The sequence below is a fragment of the Panthera tigris genome, chromosome D1 (genome assembly GCF_018350195.1).
Source record: "Panthera tigris isolate Pti1 chromosome D1, P.tigris_Pti1_mat1.1, whole genome shotgun sequence".
Lineage (NCBI taxonomy): Eukaryota > Metazoa > Chordata > Mammalia > Carnivora > Felidae > Panthera > Panthera tigris.
This window is the reverse complement of record NC_056669.1, coordinates 21,896,594-21,917,758: the sequence shown is the minus strand read 5'-3', so window position 1 is coordinate 21,917,758 and position 21,165 is coordinate 21,896,594. Positions and strand designations below refer to the sequence as shown.

The 21,165-nt window shown below is 36.4% G+C and overlaps 1 protein-coding gene across 7 annotated transcripts in view; it reads right to left on the bottom strand.

Annotated features, from left to right (window-relative positions):
• CCDC15 (coiled-coil domain containing 15) overlaps positions 1-21,165 on the bottom strand; it is an 84,591-nt gene that overhangs the window by 35,076 nt on the left and 28,350 nt on the right. Inside the window, exons 13-15 of one of the 7 annotated variants that reach the window (XM_042957968.1) lie at positions 19,925-20,020; positions 18,400-18,503; positions 10,093-10,391 (exon numbers count right to left, since the gene is read on the bottom strand). In XM_042957968.1, coding sequence (XP_042813902.1) covers positions 10,385-10,391; positions 18,400-18,503; positions 19,925-20,020 — 207 coding nt within the window. In that variant the 3' untranslated portion in view covers positions 10,093-10,384. Of the gene's footprint in view, positions 1-10,092; positions 10,392-18,399; positions 18,504-19,924; positions 20,021-21,165 lie in introns of those variants that run through there. The other 6 variants (XM_042957969.1, XM_042957970.1, XM_042957971.1 and 3 more) reach the window with 6 other exon arrangements.

The window sequence follows — 21,165 nt, the reverse complement described above, 5'->3', positions numbered from 1 at the left end:
GAAGGTCAGCATATAGCTAAAGAAGAATTCCCCACTGACTATGCCATGTGGTAGGCATGTCATAAGAAGATTTAGGTTAGACATAAAACATCCACAGCAGGGATGTCCTGGCTTCAGTTATTTGAACTGAACTAAATTTCTGTTCTTTTGCTTGAAGAGTTGATAAAATGCTTACATACTGGCATTACAGAAATAAAAGGATTTTTGATGTAGATCAGATCATAATTATGGTTAAATGACTAGGTGATAGTAAGACAAATTGAGCCTACATATAAGAATGAACTTCCTGAGAACCAATGTCCTTAGATTCTGAAACTATTATCCAGGAAGATTATATAATTATGGCCCTGATGAACATTAAAAATAGAAAACAATCCTTGAAATATTTAAATAGAATCCTGGCTTAAAGGTTACCCTAGACAACATCATGAGGATTTTTTCAAGCCTCTTCCACCCCAATCCTAAACATGTACAGAAAATTTTTTATCGCAGCAGTTTCTGTCAAGCGGTTTTTAAGACAACAATATTCTAATATATCTTGAGGGGAGAAAAAGCATGTGAGAATACAAACATACTAAAGAACCTATTAAACACCTCAGAGGAAAACCATTCTCACCCATGAATTGCCACATAAAAGTTTCAGAAGTCCTTGTACTCTCTATTACGAAATACACAGGATATTCAGCAGCAAGGGGCCCCTGCAGATATTGTTTAGGCTCTCAAAGTCAAAAATACTAATGAGGGGCGCCTGGGTGGCTCAGTCGGTTAAACGTCCGACTTCATCCAGGTCACGATCTCGCGGTCCGTGAGTTCGAGCCCCGCGTCAGGCTCTGGGCTGATGGCTCGGATCCTGGAGCCTGCTTCCGGTTCTGTGTCTCCTTCTCTCTCTGCCCCTCCCCCCTTCATGCTCTGTCTCTCTCTGTCTCAAAATAAATAAATGTTAGAAAAAAAATTAAAAAAAAAAAAAATACTAATGATAAAAAATTTGAAAAATTAAGAAACATGGAACAGGAGAAAATTATTTTTTTATTTTTAGCATTGAAACACATTTCTCAAACATCTTGGAATGTTTTATTTTAGTCATTTTTTTCATCATCATTGGTTGTGCAAAAAGCTTTGTTTCCATTGGGTCCATGGCTTGGGAAAAGTTCAGGGGTGTTTAAGAAGCTGCCCTGGGGCAGGAGGCAGAGATTTGGGCAGAAGTTCCAAGGACAATCAGACAAGATCGCCATGAAAAAGAAATATTTTCATGTCAAGACAAAACTGCAAGTTTTCCATAATCCACTGCTAAAACAAAGAGGAGAATGGCTTTAAAAAAAGGAAAGAATTAGTTCCAAAGACAGGGGCATGCAAGAGTGCCCCTCAAAGGCCACTGGGCTACTATTTCACTTGGGATTTTACATTTATATTGAGGAGAGAAATTAGTCTGTAATGTTGCTTTCTTGTAATGTCCTTGTCAGGCTAGTATTAACGTTATGCTGGCCTCTACAATTATTCAGGGAGAATTCCCTATTTTCCATTCTCTAGAATAGTTTATGTAAAACTTGGTGTTGTTCTTCCTTTAAATATTTGGCAAGAATCCCCCAGTGAAGACATCTGAGTCTGGACCTGAACATGAATTTTTCTCTTTGGTAAGATTTTTTTTTAAGCTTATTTATTTATTTTTGAAACACACACAATGAGAGAGAGAGAGAGAGAGAGAGAGAGAGAACAAGCAGGGGAAGGGCAGAGAGAGAAGGAGAGAGAGAATCTGACGCAGGCTTCTCACTGCCAGCGTGGAGCCTGACCCAGGGCTCAAACCCATAAACCATGAGATCATGACCTGAGCCAAAATTAAGAGTCAATATTTAACTGACTCAGCCACCCAGGCACCTCTCTTTTTGGTAAGATTTTTAATAACTGATTTACTGTCTTTAAGTGGTATGGAGTGACTCAGATTTCTATTTCTTCTGGCACTGATATTTTTTATTTTTAAAGCAGTTTCTCTTTCATCAAAATGATCCAAATTTTTTAGCATGAAGTTGTTCATAATGTCCTTTTATATCATTTAATGTCTCTAGGCTCTGTAGTAATGGCTCATTTTTCATTCTAATATTGGTAGTGTTGTCTCTCTTTTCTTTTTTACTGATTAGTAAAAGTGGTATGTCCCTGGAAAAACTAAATTTTCAAAGAACTTTTGGCTTTGTTGATTTTCTCAATTGTATATTTGTTTTCCATTTCTGGATGATTTCTGCTCTTTATGACTTCCTTCCCCTTCTTTGATTTGCTATTTTTTCCTAGCTTCTTAAAGATGTAAAGTTAAAACATTGATTTTTACCCTCTTTACTTTTTCTGATAACTGCAATTAAGGCTCTAATATTCCTTCTAAGCACTGTTTTAGCTGCACCTGACAAGTTTTGATCTGTTACATTTTCATTATTCTCTTCACAGCACTTCCTGATAATCTCTATTGTAATTTTATTTTTCACTCAGAATTCCTTTAAAATGTACTGCTCATTGATTTCTAGCTTAACATCACTATAGTCAGAGAACATGTCTGGAAAATAAGCCAGGATACAATCAATCTCGGTAAATGTGCCATGGACACTTAAAAAGAGTATATTCTATCATTGTTCAGTGTTTTTAGGAATACTTTTATTTTCCTTGAGGAAATATTTAGCAGCAAAGAGGATAATTCGTAAGGTAGGTGTATGTTTAACTATATAATATACTAAACAATTTCCAAACACTTTTCCACTTTCACTACCAATACATCAGTTGTAACTTGTCTACATCCTTGCCAATATCTGACACTGTTGATATTGTCTACATTGCTGGAAGGAGCCAAGATGGCAGAACAGCATGGAAGTTTTTTTTGCATCTCTCATCCTTGAAATGCAGCCAGATCAACACTAAACCATCTTGCACACCTAGAAAACTGATTTGAGGATTAACACAATAATCTGCACAACCTGAACCACAGAATTCAGCAGTTACGCAGTGTGGAGAGGTAAACTGGGGACAGAGAAGCCATGGAAAGCAGGGAGCTGTTTTTGCTTGCAGAGAGAGGATGGAGACTGGGGGATATGGAATATGGGAAAAGCACCGCCCCCCGAAAGCAGCTGGATAGAAAGTGGAAGACTGGAAACAGCTGTAAAGGACTGAACAAAAAAGGGAAAAAGGAGATAGGAGTTTAAATTCCATTTAGACTCTAAAAACAGGGGGAGTGCAGAGTCTGACACTCTGCAGCTTGACACCTGGCAGTGCTCTGGTGGGAAAGGCAAATCCCTAGGAGCAGAGAGCGAGGTCCAAGGGGTCCTCGGGCCACATGGGGAAAGGCAGTTCCCCTGCTGGGAGAATACTGGTAGAGGCAACGTGGCCTTCCCACAGGCAAAGGTCCCAGCAGATCTTGGAGAAGGGCCACCACATTCACTGGTGTTGGAACAAGGACATTAAGGGTGAAACCTGGTACCAGATGTGTGTTGTGATTTGCCAAAATCCCTGAAATGCTGCTGCTACACAATCGCAGGAACTTTTACTGGGGCTGGCTGGCACCCAGCCACAGTCTCTGAGCATCAGCAGCAGCATGGTCTCCCGAACATTCCTGGGGCCAGTCAAGCACCCGGCCATTGCTCAGTGAGACCCTCCCCCAGAGAGTTGGAGTGGGTAACAGTTGCAGTTGGGAAACACGGCCCCATCTGAGATAAAATTCTGGATGGAGGTGCCTCCTGGCAGCCTGACGGCTTGGTCACGGACAGTGTAGAAGCAGAGAATGGACTTAAGCTGGAGACAAAGGAGGGATGCTTGATTGCCGGTTGGGGAGTGCACAGAGTCCTGAAACTAGATACTGGGTAGCTGGGTGATGCCATTTTCACCCCTCCTGTGAATGCACATACATACCTACAGCAATACACTCCAGTAAGCTAAGCAACACCATCTAGTAGAGAATGGAGCTATTACACTAAGCCCCGCCCAAATGGGCCAACTGCGCTCTTGACAAACACAAGTCTCTCTGCCTACTTAGTTTACAGACTATAAAATGCTTCATAGTGTGACTACTACAGGAAAACGGTTGTAATTTCAATTTGTTTTCATTCTGTTCGCTGGTACATCTATTCAATTTTTTTTCTTTTTCTCTTCTTATTCATGAATACAGAAAGGGAAAAATTTATTTTTATTTTCCATTTTTATTAAAAATATTTCTTTCATTTTTTTATACAATATTTTTTACTTTCTTGTATCTATCTTAAATTCTATTTTATTTTCATCATTTCATTTTTATTCTACTTTATTGTATTCATTTTTTCCAAATTTTCACATTTTCCTTTTTTTCCTTTTCCTTTTCTTATCTTTCCCTTTTTTCTCTAATCTATCAAGCTTCTTTCAACAACCAGACCAAAACACACCTAATATCTAGCATCCCTTATTTGATTTTTGTGTGTATTGTTTTTTAATTTTTTAATTTTTATTTTTTTTACATTATTCCTTTTCTTACTTCAAAATGACGAAATGAAGGAATTCATCCCAAAAGAAAGGACAGGAAGAAATGACAGCCAGGGACTTAATCAACACAGATATAAGCAAGATGTCTGAACCAGAATTTAGAATCATGATAATAAGAATACTACCTGGGGTTGAAAACAGATTGGAATCGCTTTCTGTGAAGATAAAAGTCAGGATGAAATAAAAAATTCTATAACTGAGCTGTAATCTCAATGGTTGCTACGGCGGCAAGGATAGATGAAGCAGAGCAGTCAATCAGCAATACAGAGGACAAACTTACGGTGAATAATGAAGCAGGGGAAGACTAAGGCAAAAGAGCACGATATAAGAATTAGAGAATTCAGTGACTCATTAAAAAGGAATGACATCAGAATCATAGGGGCCCCAGAAGATGAAGAGAGAGAAAATGGGGTAGGTTTATGTGAGCAAATCATGGTGGAAAACTTTCCTAACCTAGGGAAAGACACAGACATTAAAATCCAGGAAGCACAGAAGACTCCCATTAGATTCAACAAAAACCAACCATCAACAAGGCATATCATAATCAAATTCACAAAATACTCAGCAAGGAAAGAATCAGGAAAGCAGCAGGGAAAAAAAAAAGTATTTAACCTATAAGGGAAGACAGATCAGGTTTGCAGCAGACCTATCCACAGAAACTCGGCAGGCCAGAAAGGACTGGCAGTATATATTCAATGTGCTGAATCAGAAAAATATGCAGCCAAGAATTCCTTATCTAGAAGGCTGTCATTCAAAATAGAAGGAGAGATTAAAAGTTTCCCCAGCAAACAAAAACTAAAGGAGTTTGTGACCACTAAACCAGTCCTATAAGAACTTTCAAGGGGCACTCTCTGAGGGGAGAAAAGATGAAAAAACAAAAACAAACACGAAAACAAACAAAAAAAGACCAAAAGCAACAAAGACTAGAAAGGACCAGAGAACAGAAACTCCAACTCTACAGGCAATATAATGGCAATAAATTCATATCTTTCAGTACTCACTCTAAATGTCAGTGGACTAAACGCTCCAATCAAAAGACACAGGGTAACAGAATGGATAAGAAAACAAGACCCATCTATATGCTGTTTACAAGAGATCCATTTTAGACCGAAAGACACCTTCAGACTGAAAGTAAGGGGATGGAGAACCATCTATCATGCTAATGGTCAACAAAAGAAAGCCAGAGTAGCCATACTTACATCAGGCAATCTAGACTTTAAAATAAGGACTGTATCAAGAGATGGAGAAGGGCATTATATCATAATCAAGGGGTCTATCCACCAAGAAGACCTAACAATTGTAAACATTTATGTGCCAAATGTGAGAGCACCCAAATATATAAGTCAATTAATCACAAACATAAAGAAACTCATTGATAGTAAGACCATAATAGTAGGGAATTTCAACACCCCACTCACAGCAATGGACAGATCATCTAATAAAAAATCAACAAGGAAAGAATGGCTTTTAATGACACACTGGACCAGATGGATTTAACAGATATATTCAGAACATTTCATCCTAAATCAGCGGAATATACATTCTTCTCCAGTGCACATGGAACGTTCTCCAGAATAGACCACATACTGGGTCTCAACAGCCCTCAACAAGTACAGAAAGACTGAGATCATACCGTGCATATTTCAGACCACAACACTACAAAACTTGAAATCAACCACAAGAAAAAATGTGGAAAGATAACAAATACTTGGAGACTAAAGAACATCCTACTAAAGAATAAATGGGCGAACCAAGAAGTTAAAGAGGAAATTAAAAAGTACATGGAAGCCAATGAAAGTGATAACACCACAGCCCAAAACCTCTGGGATGCAGCAAAGGCAGTCATAAGAAGGAAGCATACAGCAATCCAGGCCTTCCTAAAGAAGGAAGAAAGGTCTCAGATACACAACCTACCCTTATACCTTAAAGAGCTGGAAAAAGAACAGCAAATAAAACCCCAAACAAGCATAAGACAGGAAATAATAATTAGAGCAGAAATCTATGCTATCAAAACCAAAAAAAACAGAACAGATTAATGAAACCAGGAGCTGGTTCTTTGAAAGAATTAACAAAATTGATGAACTACTAGCCAGTTTGATCAAAAAGAAAAAGGAAAGGACCCAAATAAATAAAATCACGAATGATAAAGGAGAGATCACAACCAACACTGAAGAAATACAGACAATAATAAGAGAATATTACGAGCAATTGTACGCCAATAAAATGGGCAATCTGGAAGAAATGGACAAATTCCTAGAAACATATAAACTACCAAAACTGAAACAGGAAGAAATAGAAAATTAGAACAGACCCATAACCAGCAAACATATTGAATTAGTTATCAAAAATCTCCCAAAAAACAAGAGTCCAAGGCCAGATGGCTTTCCAGTGGAATTCTACCAAACATTTAAAGAAGAGTTAACACCAATTCTTTTGAAGCTGTCCCAAAAAATAGAAATGGAAGGAAAACTTCAAACCTCATTCTTTAAAGCCAGCATTACCTTGATTCCAAAAGCAAAGACTCCACTAAAAAGGAGAACTACAGACCAATTTCCCTGATGAACATGGATGCAAAAATCCTCAACAAGATACTAGCCAACTGGATTCCACAATACATTAAAAGAATTACTCACCACGACCAAATGGAATTATAGCCGGGATGCAGAGCTAGCTCAATATCCACAAAACAATCAATGTGATATATCACATCAATCAAAGAAAGGACAAGAACCACATGATCCTCTCAATAGATGCAGAGAAAGCATTTGACAAAATATCCTTTCTTGATAAAAACCCTCAAGAAAGTAGGGATAGAAGGATCAAACCTCAAAATCATAAAAGCCATATGTGAAAGACCCACCACTACTATCATTCTCAGTGGGGAAAAACTGAGAGCTTTCCCCCTAAAGTCAGTATCACAACAGGGATATCCACTCTTGCCACTGTTATTCAACACAATATTGTAAGTCTTAGCCTCAGCAACCAGACAACACAAAGGAATAAAACTATACATTGAAAACTATAGAAAGCTTATGAAAGAAATTGAAGACACACAACAAAAAAGGAAAAATATTCCATGTTCCTGGATTAGAAGAACATTGTTAAAATGCCAATACTACCCAAAGCAATCTACATATTCAATGCAATCCTTATAAAAATAACACCAGCATTCTTCACAGAACTAGAACAAACAATCCTAAAACTTGTATGGAACCAGAAAAGACCCCGAATACCCAAAGCAATCTTGAAAAAGAAAACCGAAGCTGGAGGCATCACAATCCCAGACTTCAAGATGTATTACCAAGCTGTAATCATTAAGACAGTATGGTACTAGCACAAAAACAGACACTCAGATCAATGGAACAGAATAGAGAACCCAGAAATGGACCCACAAACATATGGCCAACTAATCTTTGACAAAGCAGGAAAGAATATCCAATGAAATAAAGACAGTCTCTTCAGCAAATGGTACTGAGAAAACTGAACACCAACACGCAGAAAAATGAACCTAGACCATTTTCTTACACCATACATAAAAATAAACTCAAAATGGATGAAGGACCTAAACGTAAGACAGGAAGCCATAAAAATCTTAAAGGAGAAAGCAGGCAAAAACCTCTTTGACCTCGGGCTCAGCAACTTCTTATTTAACATGTCTCCAGAGGCAGGGGAAACGAAAAAAAATAAACGAAAGCGAAAACGAAAAAAAAAAAGTCCTGAACTACCAGGACCTCATCAAGATAAAAAGCTTCTGCACAGCAAAGGAAACAATCAGCAAAACTAAAAGGCAACCGACAGAATGGGAGAAGACATTTGCAAATGACATATCAGATAAAGGGTTAGTATTCAAAATCTATAAAGAATTTATGAAACTCAACACCCAAAAAAACAAATAATCCAGAGAAGAAATGGGCAAAAGACATGAATAGACACTTCTCCAAAGAAGACATCCAGATGGATAACAGACACATGAAAAAATGCTCAACATCATTCATCATCAGGTTAATACAAATCAAAACCACAATGAGATACCACCTCACACCTGTCAGAATGGCTAACATTAACAACTCAGGCAACATATGTTGGCGAGGATGTGGAGAAAGAGGATCTCTTTCTCTGGTAAGATCTCTTTCTCTGCTGGTGGGAATGCAAACTGGTGCAGACACTCTGGAAAACAGTATGGAGGTTCCTCAAAAAATTAAAAATAGAACTACCCTACAACCCAGCAATTGCACTACTAGGTTATTTATCCAAGGGGTACACATGTGCTGTTTTCAAGGGGCACGTGCACCCCAATGTTTACAGCAGCACTATCGACAAAAGCCAAAGTATGGAAAGAGCCCAAATGTCTACTGACAGATGAATGGATAAAGAAGATGTGGTATATATATACAATGGAGTATTACTCGGCAATCAAAAAGAATGAGATCTTGCCATTTGCAACTACGTGGATGGAACTAGAGGGTATTATGATAAGCAAAATTAGTCAGAGAAAGACAGATATATGAATTCACTCATATGAGACATTTAAGATACAAAACAGATGAACGTAAGGGAAGGGAAGCAAAAATAATATAAAAACAGGGAGGGGGACAAAACATAAGAGACTCTTAAATATAGAGAATAGAAGCTTGCTGGAGGGGTTGTGGGAGGGGGGATGGGCTAAATGGGTAAGGGGCATTAAGGAATCTACTCCTGAAATCATTGTTGCACTATATGCTAACTACCTTGGATATAAATTTAAAAATTAATTAATTAATTAATTAATTTTAAAAATACAACCACAAAAAATAATTGGATTTTATATGTATTAGCAACTATTAATAAATACATTTCTTGGTTTAAACTTAAGAAAAATACTGTCTACATCCTTACCAATATCTGATATCCCCTTCCCCCTCCTCCTTCTTCAAGCTATTCCACTAAGTATGAAGTGGTATCTCATTGTGTATCTACTGAGTTACCATTTTAAGATTCTATTTGTCAATTCCAGACTTTCTATTTTATTCTATTTTATAGATTCCAATCTCTGGTGAAATTCTCCATATCTTCATCTATTTTTTTCATCTTTTCCTTTATTTACTTGAGTATAGTAATCAACTGTTTTAAAGTCCTTGTCTGCTAATACCAATATCTGTTTCATCTGTGAGTCTGCTTCTGTTGTCTTTTTCCTCTTGGCTTTTGGTCATCTGGTCCTATCTCTTGATATGCCTAAAAATTTCTGATTGAACACTGACTGTTGTTTTGAAACAAATTTAGAAGGACGCCTGGGTGGTTCAGTCTTAGGTTAAGCGTCTGACTTCATCTCACAATTTGTGAGTTTGAGCCCCACATCAGGCTCTATGCTGACAGCTCAGAGCCCAGAGCCTGCTTCGCATTTTGTGTCTCCCTGTCTCTCTGCCCCTCTTCTGCTCATGGTGTGTGTGTGTGTGTGTGTGTGTGTGTGTGAAAAATAAATAGACATTAAAAACAAATTTTAAACAAATTTAGAAACACCAAATGATATTATCTATGATCAAAAAAAGTTCACTCTTTGCTAGGCAAAGAAGGCAGGGTACAACACCTTAATCCAATCAGACACTCTGCAGAATCAAGGCAGATTTACAGTTTAATTAAGGTTTATCCTACAGTTGGTTAGACCATCTTGTTAGTGTATAACTCTCCATATTCCTGTAGAAGTCTTCAGTCTCTTTTTGACTGAAAGTCTGGTATATTCACTGGGTCCTAACTCCCCTACCTCGTGCTGGTGGGTCTATAATCTGTGAGATTATAGAAAATTTCTGTTTTCCAGAAGTTTTCAACTTAGACCTTCAGCCTTCTTTATTGCACAAATTTAGACATTGTCTTAAGGAGAAAACTGATAGAGTGTTTGAAGGCTCCTCAAAGTCTGAATTTTGTTAGTTCAGCACCTGAAAACCAACAAAAGTTCCCCTTGAATCTCTGTCTCCCAGAAATAGCTGTTTTTGGTCTCAATTCATGTTGAAACACATACTAAAAATTCCTAAAGAAATCTTTAGTTCTCATTGCTGCCAGAACTCTAGTTCTTTTTTTTTTCCCAAATGTGTATAGGTCAGCCCTCCCTTAATAGTCCAGAGGCTTCTCAATGTCCCAAATTGAACTTGCTAGCTTTTTTTTCAAATCTAGTTCTTCTTTGGGAATTCCCTACCTATGTTAATGGTACTACCCTTCCATTCAGTTATCCAAGAATAAAGTTAGAAACTACCCTTGATTCCTCTCAACACCAAACTCAATTAGTCATCAAGTCATATGGATTCTATTTTTTAAATTTTATTAAATATATGACTCCCTGTTCCCAATGTCCCCATCATCTCCTACCTGAACTACTAAAATAACTTATTAACTAGACTCTTTGCCTTAGTTTTCTGTCTTCTCCAGACCATTCTGTACTCTGCTGCCAGAGTAATCCTAAAATTATAAATCTGATCCTAAGACTTATGCCTTAAAATTTTTCAGCAGCCTTCTGAAAGCCCCTCTGCCACTTCACTGCCACCAATTTAGCCACCCCAAGTTTCCACACTGTCTCCCACACATACCTTATACTTTTACATGAAGTTTCATGATGATCTATCAAATTCCAATTCATGCTTCAAGACCCAGCTTGGGTATTAACTCATCTATATACAAACCTCCCTAGCCTGTCCCTGCCTTCTCATGTAGCATTATAACTATTATTTTCATCTCCTTTTCTTTATTTGTCTGGCCTTCCTTGGTGTTCATCCTATTTACCTTCATCATCATCATCATCATCATCACTACCACCACAATAGTAATATATATTATTTACTATGATTTTATTAAATGCCAAATACAATGTTAAGTATTTTACATATATTTCTCCATTTAATTCTATCAACAACCTAGGAGACAGGTATTATAATCCTCATTTTATAATTAAAAACACTGAGTCTTGGAGGTTAAGAAACATGCTGAAGGTTACACAACTAATAAGTTGCATATTCAAACCTAAGACTATTTGATTCAAAACCTGTGCTATGAACCACTACCCTGCCACATACACATTTAATATTCTTGGCATATAGTCAGCACCTGGCATGTGCCAGGCTCTCAATAAATGTTTGTTTGTTGAAAAATTCCAAAAAAATTACATATGAAAGCCCTTCTAAATTATAAAACTCTGTATGAATACTATTATTTGCTACCACTCTCAGTTTATGTTGATTTTTCTACTTTACCATCCTTATCTGCTTCCCCAATAAACACACATTTATCCACCTAGGCCCAAGTGAAATGTAATAATTTCTCTAACTTTCCAGATGGAATCAGTAATCCCTCTTCTGTGTTCTCAGGGACTCTGTGCCTACTCCTTCTATTGTAATAATTATACTACTTATTTGTATACAATTATTCCCCCATTCACCTTAGATTATGAATTTCTCAAGCAAAGGAACCACTTTTTATTTATCTTTGTATTGCCTATGCCTAGGACAGTCCCATGATATGAAAGTGCCAGATTAATGTTTGCTGAATAAATGCAGAATCACTCTCAGACCAGCTGGATAAGAAGTGAAGTCCTTGCTTTGGAAATCACATTTTTCCCCCTCAGCTTTATTGAGAGATAATTGATAAACACATTGTGTAAATTTAAGGTGTACAATATGTATTAATGATTTCATATACATATATAGTGTGAACTGATTACCACAATATTAGTTAACACTTTCATCACTTCACAGTTACTGTGTGTTTGTGTGGGCATGATGAAAAAATTTAATATCTACTCTCTTAGCAAATTTCCAGTATGCAGTACAGTGCTGTAATGATAGTCACCACACTGTACATTATTAGGTCACCGGAACTCCTTTATCCTATAACTGAAAGTTTACAGCCTTTCACCAACATCCCATTGCCCCCATCCCCCAGGTCCTGGCAAACACCAATCTATCTCTGTTTCTATGAGTTCATTTTTTTAGATTTCACATATAAGTGATATCATAAAGTATTTCTTTCTCTGATTTATTTCATTTAGCATGATGCCTTCAAGGTTCATTTATGTTGTCACAAACGGCAGTATTTCCCTTTTTCATTGCTGAATAATATTCCATTATACATGTGCCATTTTCTTTATTCATTCATCTGCTGACAGACACTTAGGTTGCTTCCATGTTCTAGCTATTGTGAATAATGCTGAAATGGATATGGGGGTACAGACACCTCTTCCTTCAGATATAGACCCAGAAGTGGGATTGCCAGACCATATGTAGTTCTATTTTTTAATATTTTGAGGAACTTCCATTTTGTTTTCCATTGTGACTGCCCCAATTTATATTCCCACCAACAGTGTACAAGGGTTCCCTTTTCCCCACATCCTCGCCAGCACTTATCTCTTGTGTTTTTGATATAATAGCCATTCAAACAGGTGTGAGGTGATATCTCATTATGGTTTTGATTTGCATTTCCCTGATGATTAGTGATGTTGAGCACCTTTTCATATATTTATTGGTCATTTGTACGTCTTCTTGGAAAAAATGTCTATTCAGGTCCTTTGACCATTTTTTAATTGGGTTGTTTTTTTCCTATTTAACTGTAGAACTTCCCTATATATTTTAGATATGTACATCTGACCAGATATATACTTTTCAAATATTCTCTCCTATTCCACAGGTTGCCTTTTCATTTTGTTGATTGTCTCCTTTGCTGTGCTGAAGTTGTTTAGTTTGATACAGTCCAACTTGATTCTTTTTGCTTTGTTGCTTATACTTACAACGTCATATTCAAAAATCATTGCCAAGGGGCAACTGGGTGACTCAGTCAGTTGAGTGTTCAACTTCAGCTCAGGTCAATATCTCATGGTTTGTTGAGTTCAAGTCCCACACTGGGTTGCTGCTGTCAGCCTGTCAGTGCACAGCCCGCTTCAGATCCTCTGTCACCCTCTCTCTTCCCCTCCCCTGCTTGCACTCTCCCAAAAATAAAATAAGTATTTTTAAAAAGAAATCATTGCCAAGACCAATGTCAGAGCGCCTACCCCTATGTTTTCTTCTATGAGTTTTATAGTTTCAGGTTTTATGTTCAAGCCTTTAATCCATTTTGAGTTGATTTGTGAAGGTGTAAGTTGATTTGTGAAGGTGAAAACTGGAGCCACTTTTCATTCTTTTGCATGTGGATATCCAGTTTTCCCAACACCATTTATTGAAAAGACTATCCATTCCCCATTGTATATTCATGACTGCTCTGCTGTAAATTATTTCTGGGCTCTTTATTCTGTCCCTGTATCTCTGTATTTGTTTTATGTCACTACCATCTGTTTTGATTACTATAGTTTTGTAATATAGCTTGAGATCAGGAAGTGTAATGCCTCCAGCTTTGTTCTCCTTTCTCAAGATTTCTTTCACTATTTGGGGTCTTTCATGGTTCCATACAGAGTTTAGAATTTAGGACTGTCTTTCCCATTTCTGTCTTTAGAACTTTGATAAGAACTGCTTTAACTTTGTATACTGCTTTAGATAGTATGAACATTTTAAACAATATTAATTCTTCTAATTTATGAGCTTGGAATATCTTTCTATTTATTTGCATCTTCTTCAATTTCTTTCATCAATGTTTTAATTTTCGTGTATAGATCTTTCACTTCCTTGGTCAAATTTTTTCCTAAGTATTTTTTATTCTTTTTGATGTTTTTGCAAATAGGACTTTTTTCTTAATTTCTGTGATAGTTCATTGTTAATATACAGAAACTCAACTGATTTTTGTAAACTGATTTTGTATCTTGCAAAATACGGTATTACGGAGTTCATTTACTAGTTCTAACAAGTTTTAGGTGTTGTCTTTAGGGTTTTCCATACATAATATGTCATCTGCAAATAGAGTTTGATTATTCCTTTCCAATTTGGATGACTTTTATTTCTTCTTCTTATCTAACTGCTCTGGCTAGGACTTCTGGTACTAAACTGAATATAAGTGGGGAGAGTGGGCATCCTTGTCTTGTTCATGATCTTAAAGGATTTCAGCTTTTTTATTGAGTATGACGTTTAGCTGTAGGCTTATCATATAGGATACATTCCCTCTATACCAATTTATTGAGAGTTTCTTTTATCATGAATGGATGTTGAATTTTGTCAAATGCTGTTCTTGCATCTATTGAGATGATCACATGATTTTTATCGTTCATTCTGTTAATGCAGTGTATCATACTGATTGATCTGTGGTTTCTGAACCATTCTTGCATCGTTGGAGTAGATCCCACTTGTTCCTGATATATGACCCTTTTAATGTACTGTTGAGTTCAGTTTGTTAATATTTTGTTGAAACTTTTCACATCAATACTCATCAGGATGACCTGTACTTTTCTTTTCGTGTAGCAACTTTGTCTGGTTTTGCTCTCAGGGTAATGCTGGCTTCATGATGAATCAAAATGTGCTCCCTTCTCTTCAGTTTTTTTGGAAGAGTTTAAGAAGACCTAGCATTAATTCTTCCTTAAATGTTTAGTAGATTCACCAATGAAGCCATCTGGTCCCGAACTTTTGTTTTGGGGAAGTTCTTGATTGCTGATTCAATCTTCTTATTTGCAGTTGGTCTGTTCAGATTTTCTATTTATTTATGTTTCAGCCTTGATAGGTTGCATGTTTCTAGAAATTTATCCATCTTTTTCTACGTTGTCCAATTTGTTGGCATATAAGTGTTCACAGTAGTCTCTTATGATCCTTTGTGTTTCTGTGGTATCAGCTGTAATGTCTCCTCTTTTGTTTATAATTTTACTGATTTGAGTCCTCATTTTTTTCTTGGTTAATCTAGCTAAGCATTTTCTTTCTTTTTTTTTAACGTTTATTCATTTTTGAGAGAGAAAGGGAGAGAGAGAGAGAGAGAGAGAGAGAGAGACAGGAAGGGAGCGAGCGGGGGAGGGGCAGAGAGAGACAGAAAGAGACAGAGAGAGACAGAATCTGAAACAGGCTCCAGGCTCTGAGATATCAGCACAGAGCCTGATGCAGGGCTTGAACTCACAAACTGTGAGATCATGACCGGAGCTGAAGTCAGACACCAAACTGACTGAGCCACCCAGGTGCCTCTAACTAAGTATTTTCAATTTTGTTTGTCTTTTCAAAAAACCAACTCTTAGTAACATTGATCTTTTGTATTTTTTCCTATTCTGCTCTAATCTTTATTATTTCCTTCCTTCTACTATCTTTGGGCTTACTTTGCTTATCTTTATCTAGTTTCTTGAGGTGTAAGATTAGGTTGTCGTTTTGAGATCATTTCTCTTTGAAGGCATTTTTAGCTATAAACTTTCCTTTTAGAATTGCTTTTGCTGCATACCATAAGATTTAGTATGTTGTATTTCCATTTTTGTTTGTCTAAACATTTTATTTCCCTTTTGATTTCTTCTTTGACCCATCGGTTATTCAGGATTGTGTTAATTTTCATATATTTGTGAATCTTCCAATTTTCCTCATTACTGATTTCTACCTTCATACCAATGTGTTTGGAAAAGATACCTGATATAATTTCAATCTTCTTGAATTTGTTAAGACTTGTGTTATGGCCTACGTGGCATATGATCTATCCTGAAGAATGGTCTGTGTGTTCTTGAGAACACACAGTCTGTTGCTGTTAGATAGAATGTTCTGCATATGTCTGTTAAGTCCATTTGGACTATAGTGTTGTTCAAAACCAGTTTCCTTATTAATTTTCTGCCTGAATGATCTATCCATTGTTTAAAGGAGGGTACTAAAGTCTCCCACTATTATTGTATTGGTGTTTATTTCTCCTTTCAATTCTGTTATTATTTGCTTTCTGTTTAGGTACTCTGATGTTGGGTGCGTAAATATTTTTAATTGTTATATCATATTGATGAATTTACATAAGAACCTTCTTTGTCTATTGTGACCCTTTTCAACTTAAAATCTATTTTGTCTTCTATAAGGATAGACACCCCCACTCTATTTTGGTGACCACTGACTGCATGGAATATCTTTTTCCATCCCTTCACTTTCAGCCTATATGTGTCCTTAAAGCTAAAGTGAGTCTCTCATAGGCATCATTTCTCTTTTAAGACAGTGTGGTATTGGCAAAAGAATTGACAAATAGGTCAGTGGAACAGAAAAGAGAGCCCAGAAATAGACCGGTATAAAGTTAACTGATCTCTGACAAAGGAGCAAAAGCAATACAGGGAAGCAGAGATAGTCTTTTCAACAAATGGTATAGGAACAACTGAATGTCCATGTGCAGAAAAATGAACCCAGACACAGATCTTACATCCCTTATAAAAATTAACTCAAAATGGATTATCAAGCTAAATGTAAAACACACAATGACAAAATTCTTAGGAGATAACACAAAAGAAAATCTAGGTGACTTTGAGTATGGCAAATAATTTTATATATATATATATTTTTCTGTTTTTTGAGAGAGAGAGAGAAAGTGCACGCGAGAGAGCACTGTCAGTACATAGCCCAACACAGGGCTCGATCTGATGAACCATGAGATCATGACCTGAGCTGAAATCAAGAGTCAAATGCTTATCTGACTGAGCCACCCAGGTACCCCAATTTTTTAGATACAATACCTAAGGCATGATAGATGAAAAAAAAATAATTATAAGCTGGAGTTCATTAAAATTAAAATCTTCTGCTCTCCAAAAGACAGTATCAAAAGAATGAGACTTAAAGCCACAGATGAGGAGAAAATATTTGTAAAAGACACATTTGATAAAGGATTATTATCCAAAACAAAGAACCCTTAAAACTCCAGAATAAGAAAACAAATAGTCCAATTAAAAAGTGAGCCAAAAACCTAAACAGATACCTCACCAAAGAAAATGTACAGATGGCTAATAAGCATATGAAAAGGTGCTCCACATCATAGGTCATCAGCAAACTGCACATTAAAACAACAAGGTACTGCTACACAACTGTTAGAATGGCTGACAACCAAAACACTAACAAACCAAATGCTGGAGAGGATGTGGAACAACAGAAACTTTCATTCATTGTTGACAGAAATGCAAAATGGTACAGCCACTTTGGAATAAAGTTTGGCAGTTTCTTTCAAAACTAAACATACTCTTACCATATGATCCAGCAAGCATACTTCTTGGTATTTACCCAAAGGAGGTGAAAACTTACACCTAAATGAATCCTGCACATGAACATGTAGAGCAGCTTTATTTATAACTTCCGTATCTTTGAAGAAGCCAAGAAGTCCTTCAGAAGCTGAATGGATAAACTCTGGTACATCCAGACAATAGAATATTACTCAGTGCTACAAAGAAATGAGCTGTCAAGCTATGAAAGGTATTAGAGGAAGCTTAAATGAATATTACTAAGTGAAAGGTAGCTAATTTGAGAAGGCTACATATTGTATCCCACCTATATAACATTCTGGGAAAAACAATGGAGACAGTAAAAATATCATTGGTTACCATGGGCTGGGGAAGAGAAAGATGAAGAGGTGAAGCACAAAGCATTTTAGGGCAGTAAGACTATTCTGTATGACATCTGTATGACATCATATGTCATTTATTTGGATACAAGTCATTACACATTTGTCAAAATATATAAGAATGTATACAACACTAAGAGTGCATCCTAGTGTAAAATATGGATTATGATGTGTCAGTGGAAGTTTATCAGTTGTAACAACTGTACTACCATGCTATAGGATGTTGAGAGTGGAGAAGGCAGTCCATGTGTACAGGCAAAGGAGGTAAAATAAAACTCTCTGTACTTTCTGCTTAATTTTGCTGTAAACTTAAGATTGTTCCAAAAAAAAAAAAATTCCACCAAAAAAAAAAAAAAAAAAAACCATAGCTCTTAACCAACTTTTCATACTTCTTTCCAGATCAAAAACACTTGTTTCTACTATGCCTAATGATTTCTAAAACCCAGTTTTCAAAATCATCTTAACTGGCAATTGAAGGCTCATAATAAGGATCAAAGAACTTACTTTTCAGCTTTCTTTTGATGTTCTTTTTGCCTTTGTTGTTCTTTTACTTGTTCTCTTTCAATATCCATGAAAAGTCGTCTGTATCGCAGGTATTGCTTTTGACGCTAAAGGAAAGAAGTTAAAATTTCTTAAGATTCTGCTCTCAGAGGACTTCCCAAGGAAGGAAAATTTCCTTGTGCCATAGACAAGAAAACTACATATTACAAAAGTTACATGGAATTAAGTCCTTAATTTCTTTTTTTTTTTTAAGTTTATTTGTTTATTTTGAGAAGGAGAGAGGGAGAGCACATGTACATGTGCACATGCATGAAGGAGGGGTGGAGAGACAGGGAGAGAGAGAATGCCAAGCAGGCTGTGCTCAGGACAGAGCCTGACACAGAGCTCGATCCCACAACCACAAGATCATGACCTGAGCCAATATCAAGAGTCAGACACTTAACCGATTGAGCCACGCATGAGCCCAGTCCTTAATTTCTATTTATGGTGACCTAGGATAATATCACATACAGCAAGAGCTTTATATTCTCAAGCACATGGCTATTAGATATTACAGACAAATCAGAGAAAGAAGTATTGATTTTTGCCCTTAGTATAGTCCTTGGTCAACAGCACTTGAGGAAATGATTGTATAGGACATGATAAGATTTGGTACTATATTTACTCTGTGTTCCCAAGTTATTAAGTACCATAGAAAGCCAAAGAAAGAATGTGAGAGGTATTTTATGAAAGAAAAATAGTCACTTTAACTTTTCAAAATTAAAACCATATCACAAAAGTATACTCGAAACCAAGCCTAATACAGTGGAAAGAGGGAAGAAGGACTGGGAATATCTGAGCATCATACTTTTAAAGGGAACAAGTATAATAAAAGCAGTGCTACTGCCCTGTGTGTGACCTGTTCATACTTCTGGGTTTATACATTCTCTTTTAAGGACAGAAGCTACTCAAAGGGCACTAGTGCACACACAGACGTGGTTTTGCCCTTTGAGCAGCTGATGTCCTTTCGGTAAAAATTATGAGAGTCTAATAGCCAGTTCTTAATATTGAGGATACGTCACAATTATCAGTGGTGTTCTTTAAAAACACAGATGCCCCAAACCTACCTTTTCAGATACTGATCAGTATATCTGGTTTGGGTCAAGACATTTGTATTTTAAAAAAAGCTCCACATCTGATTCTAGCACATGGACAGTGTTAAAAACTGCTGGTTTAAACTAACATTAGACTGAGAAGGGAAAAAAGGAAGTCATAAGTTAAAACTCTTCCTTTAGGTCATTGTAACAAATATAGACTAATGGGAAAAATTCACTAGGATCAGATCTCTGATTTTACATCAAGGTTATCTTAAATCCTAGGGGCTTAGAAGAAAAGTTCAACACATTATAAAGAGTCGAGTAACTTCTTTGCCTTTATCCATGGAACTTGTAGTATTAGCTCTAAATGTGTAAGTACACAATAAATTGTTCCCAATTTCACACTATTATAGTAGAAAAGCTGGTGTCCAAAAGCAATTATCATTACATACCTCTTTCTTGTCTTCTTCTTGATCTACTCCAGACTGAAGTGCTGGTGGAATTTGGAATTCGGTGTTCAATCTTGACTGATATTCACCATACACCTGCTAGAAGTCCAGTCACACAAAGTGAAAAAACTGCCCAAAGCTAGCCCTGCACGTGCTTTTGCTATTTTCATCTATTGATTCTTTTCTCCTGCAACCCTGCGCTCTATTGGATAAAAACAAACAAAAACTCAATAAAATAAAATAAATTAAAAAAGAATGAAAGAAGCAGAGTCAGAAGGAAATAAACCAAACAAAAAACAATAAACCAAAGAAAATGATTCAGGTCAAAAACATGGATGAATTAGTAACAAATCAAAATGTTCAGAATGAAAGTTCTTCTAACGTGATCGCTCGAAATCACTCTATTATGCATGTGCTTGGGATTGAATCCAGGATATAAAGCCAGATCCCTTATTATCTTAAATCTGTAATCAATTTCTATTTATACAACTCTTTGGTGGGTGTGAGCCCAGAGAAGAAGGGCCTGAAAATGTTATAACATGGAATGGAGGAATTGACATGGAAGGGAGGAAACTGAAGCTAAAGTTCCCCCAAATTACTATAAAAGCCTTATGATATAACCTGGTATACCTGCTTTGACACTGTATGAGTCAAATTATGATCTCTAACTTTCAGAAATTAAAGTCATTTTAATATTACTTTTTCTTAGCTTAGAAGTTATTTATCTTTTAGCAAAGTTTCAGGATAGAAGATCAGTATTGTATTTCTATTACTTGCAATGAACAATCTGAAAATGAAATTAATGGAAAAATCCACTTAAAATACCATCAAAAACTTACTTAAAATAAATTTAACAGAGGAACTGTAAGTTTTATACTCTGAAACCTAAAAACATTGTTGGAAGAAATTTAAAAAGATCTAAATGAATAGAAAGACATCTCCTGCTCATGGATTGGAAGACTTAATATTGTTAAGATGGCAGTACTCTCCAAATTGATCAACAGATTTAACGCAATCTCCATCAAAATTTCAGATGACTTCTTTGCAGATGTTGGCAGGATGATCCTAAAATTCATATGAAAATGCAAGGGACCCAGAGTTGCTAAGATGGCTTTGAAACAGAAGAACAAAGTTGGAGCAATTACTCTTCCCAATTTCAAAACTTAACACAAAGCTACGGTAATCAAGATAGTGTGGTACTGCCATAAGAACAGATTTATGGGAAAAAAAAAAAAGAAAAGAAC